We start from the raw sequence: 2,348 nt of genomic DNA, 5'->3' as shown, positions 1-2,348 counted from the left end.
AAAATCTTTAAAAGAAAAAAAAAAAAGATGGAAGGACCCTAGACTCACCTCAGTCATAGCCAACTAAGGCCCAGCAGCCAGAGTCTTCATTTAAGCTCCACCTCCTTCACCTCCACGTTCCCAGCTGGCAGGGCTGCAGGAAGAACAAGGGAACTGGGAGAAAGTCTTCCTTCCTTCTAGGGCTGATTTCCTGGCCATGCTGGATGATCCCCCAAAATGTCCAGAAGTAGGATGAGTCAGAACATGAGTCTACCTATAGGAATCACAATGACAATTGTATTTATTGAAACTACCCTGGCCCCACATTTCCACTGTATTTCAGAGCCTACAAAACAACTTCGCAACAATTCTTAGCACTTATCACAGTCAGTAATACATGTCTGGGCCCTTCTGTCTTAACTCACTGCTGTGTCCTAGCACAACACAGTGCCTGGTGACAGCAGGTACTTTTTAAATATTTGTTGACAGAATACGTGTCTTTGTAATTGAACCCCTGGACTGATGCTTCTGGGATTTTGGACTATCTATCATCTCTAGGATTTGAGTCCAGGTGACTTGGCCTCCAAACTGTTGCTATTTTCTACAACGGCAAGAGTTTTTCAACTTTTTTTTAACCATGACCCACAGTAATGAAGAAAATACATATCACGACTGCTCACTCAAATACATAAACTAAAGCTTCATGAAACAATACTTAATCTTACAAAGCAGAATGTACTGGGATGTTTTCAATTCTAGTTGGTTTCATTTTACTTCATTAAAAAAAATTATAGTCACTGCCCACTGAGTTTTTTCATGACCCACTGTAATGACGAGCATAGAAAGAGGAGCACACGCTAGAGGGAACTAATTGACTTATTTAGCAATATTTAATCAATTTATTATGTAATGTCCAATCAGTTGAGTTAGCAGTACACAATAGCAAAAGACAAAGATAATCAAGACAATTAAAAGAAAGGTAATTAGGGCTGGCTGAGTGGCGCNGCCACTCGGCCAGCCCATGGAACTGTTTATTAAGTCCCCATAGCAGGTACTGTTTGTTGCAAATGCTGGGGTGCCCTCAGGAAGTTCCCATCTGGCAGGAGACAGATCATTAAAGCAGCAGTTAGAAAGTGAAGGAACGGTGACAAGCTAAGCAGGAGAGAGAGGAGAGACTTTTAATGGGGTTGCAATTTGAGTCTTAGGGAAGCCCTGAGGCAAGGAAGGGACAAGAGTCTTCCAGGCAGAGGGAAGAGCAAATGTGAAGACCCCAAAGTGTCAGCATGAGGAATCACTCTAGAATGACGACGAGGAAAATGCTGCTAAGGCTGGAGCAGCAGGCAGGGGCCATATCAGGGCTTCTCAACCTCGGCACTACTGACACTTGGGGTCAGCTAATCCTTGGTTTGGGGACTGCCCTTGTTTTCTAGAATGTGTGGCAGCAATCCTGGGCTCTACCCACCAGATGCAAGGAACACCCAACAGTCAAAAAGGTCACCAGGCATTGCCAGTGTCCCCTGGGGGGGGGTCAGAATCAGCCAGCTGGGCACTGCTAGACTAGATCATACTGGTTCTGAGGCATTCAGGAGCTGGGAGTTCATTCTGTGGATGACGGGTAATCACTGAGCAGGGCCAAGGTGCATACTCACTCAGCAAGAAGAGGTTCTGGTAGTTGTCCAGTGCCGTGTCCCAGAACATGTCCCCCTGGTCCAGCCCCAGGTGCTCCCACTCCTCCAAGGTGAAGTCCATGGCCACCTACGCGAAGGTCATAAATTGCTAAAACACAACACACTGTCAGTGACTCTGGGGCTGGGGTCAGGGAGGGGAATGACGGCTCATTCAGTGTACCCCTACTCTTAACATGCCAGGCCTTTGGCACAAATCGTCTCATGAGAGCCTTCAGACCTAAGAGACAAAGCATCCCCATATTTTGTAGGCAAGGACACAGAGTCTTGGAGAGGGACGTGATGGCCCCAAGGTTACAAAGGCAGGACGTCAACCCAGGTCTGCCTGATCCTAAAATCCATTTATTTCTTTCACTTTCTTTTAGTGTTCATTCAAGATTTTGAGTTTTTATTATGGAAACTTTCAAACACACACCCAAGTAGAGGCATACACGCAACATACCGCCACGTATCCATTACCCAACTTCAACCCCCATCCTATTAGCATTCGTCTGTTTTGTTCATTAAGTCTCATTCCCCACTTATATTTATTTTTTGTGAGGGCTAAACTATTTCAAAGTTAATCCCCAGTGGCATCTGATTTCACCTGTGAATCCTTCAGTTTAACAGCAGAACCTCTTACTATCACTGAATACACACACCATATTCAGCCTGTATTCAGATTTGTCTGACATCTCAATGGTG

The 2,348-nt window shown here is 45.1% G+C and overlaps 1 protein-coding gene across 2 annotated transcripts in view; it reads right to left on the bottom strand.

The window, feature by feature from the left end:
• Positions 1 to 2,348, bottom strand: part of ZNF473 (zinc finger protein 473) — a 13,504-nt gene extending 11,156 nt beyond the window's left edge. Inside the window, exons 1-2 of one of the 2 annotated variants that reach the window (XR_002125711.1) lie at positions 1,629 to 1,718; positions 985 to 1,075 (exon numbers count right to left, since the gene is read on the bottom strand). Coding sequence is in view for 1 of the 2 variants with exons in the window: in XM_019658244.1 (XP_019513789.1) it covers positions 1,629 to 1,728 (100 nt within the window). In the remaining variant the exon portion in view is untranslated. Of the gene's footprint in view, positions 1 to 984; positions 1,076 to 1,628 lie in introns of those variants that run through there. The other variant, XM_019658244.1, reaches the window with a different exon arrangement.

This window comes from Hipposideros armiger, unplaced genomic scaffold (assembly GCF_001890085.2).
Source record: "Hipposideros armiger isolate ML-2016 unplaced genomic scaffold, ASM189008v1 scaffold_283, whole genome shotgun sequence".
Classification (NCBI taxonomy): Eukaryota; Metazoa; Chordata; class Mammalia; order Chiroptera; family Hipposideridae; genus Hipposideros; species Hipposideros armiger.
This window is presented reverse-complemented; position numbering and strand designations above follow the sequence as displayed.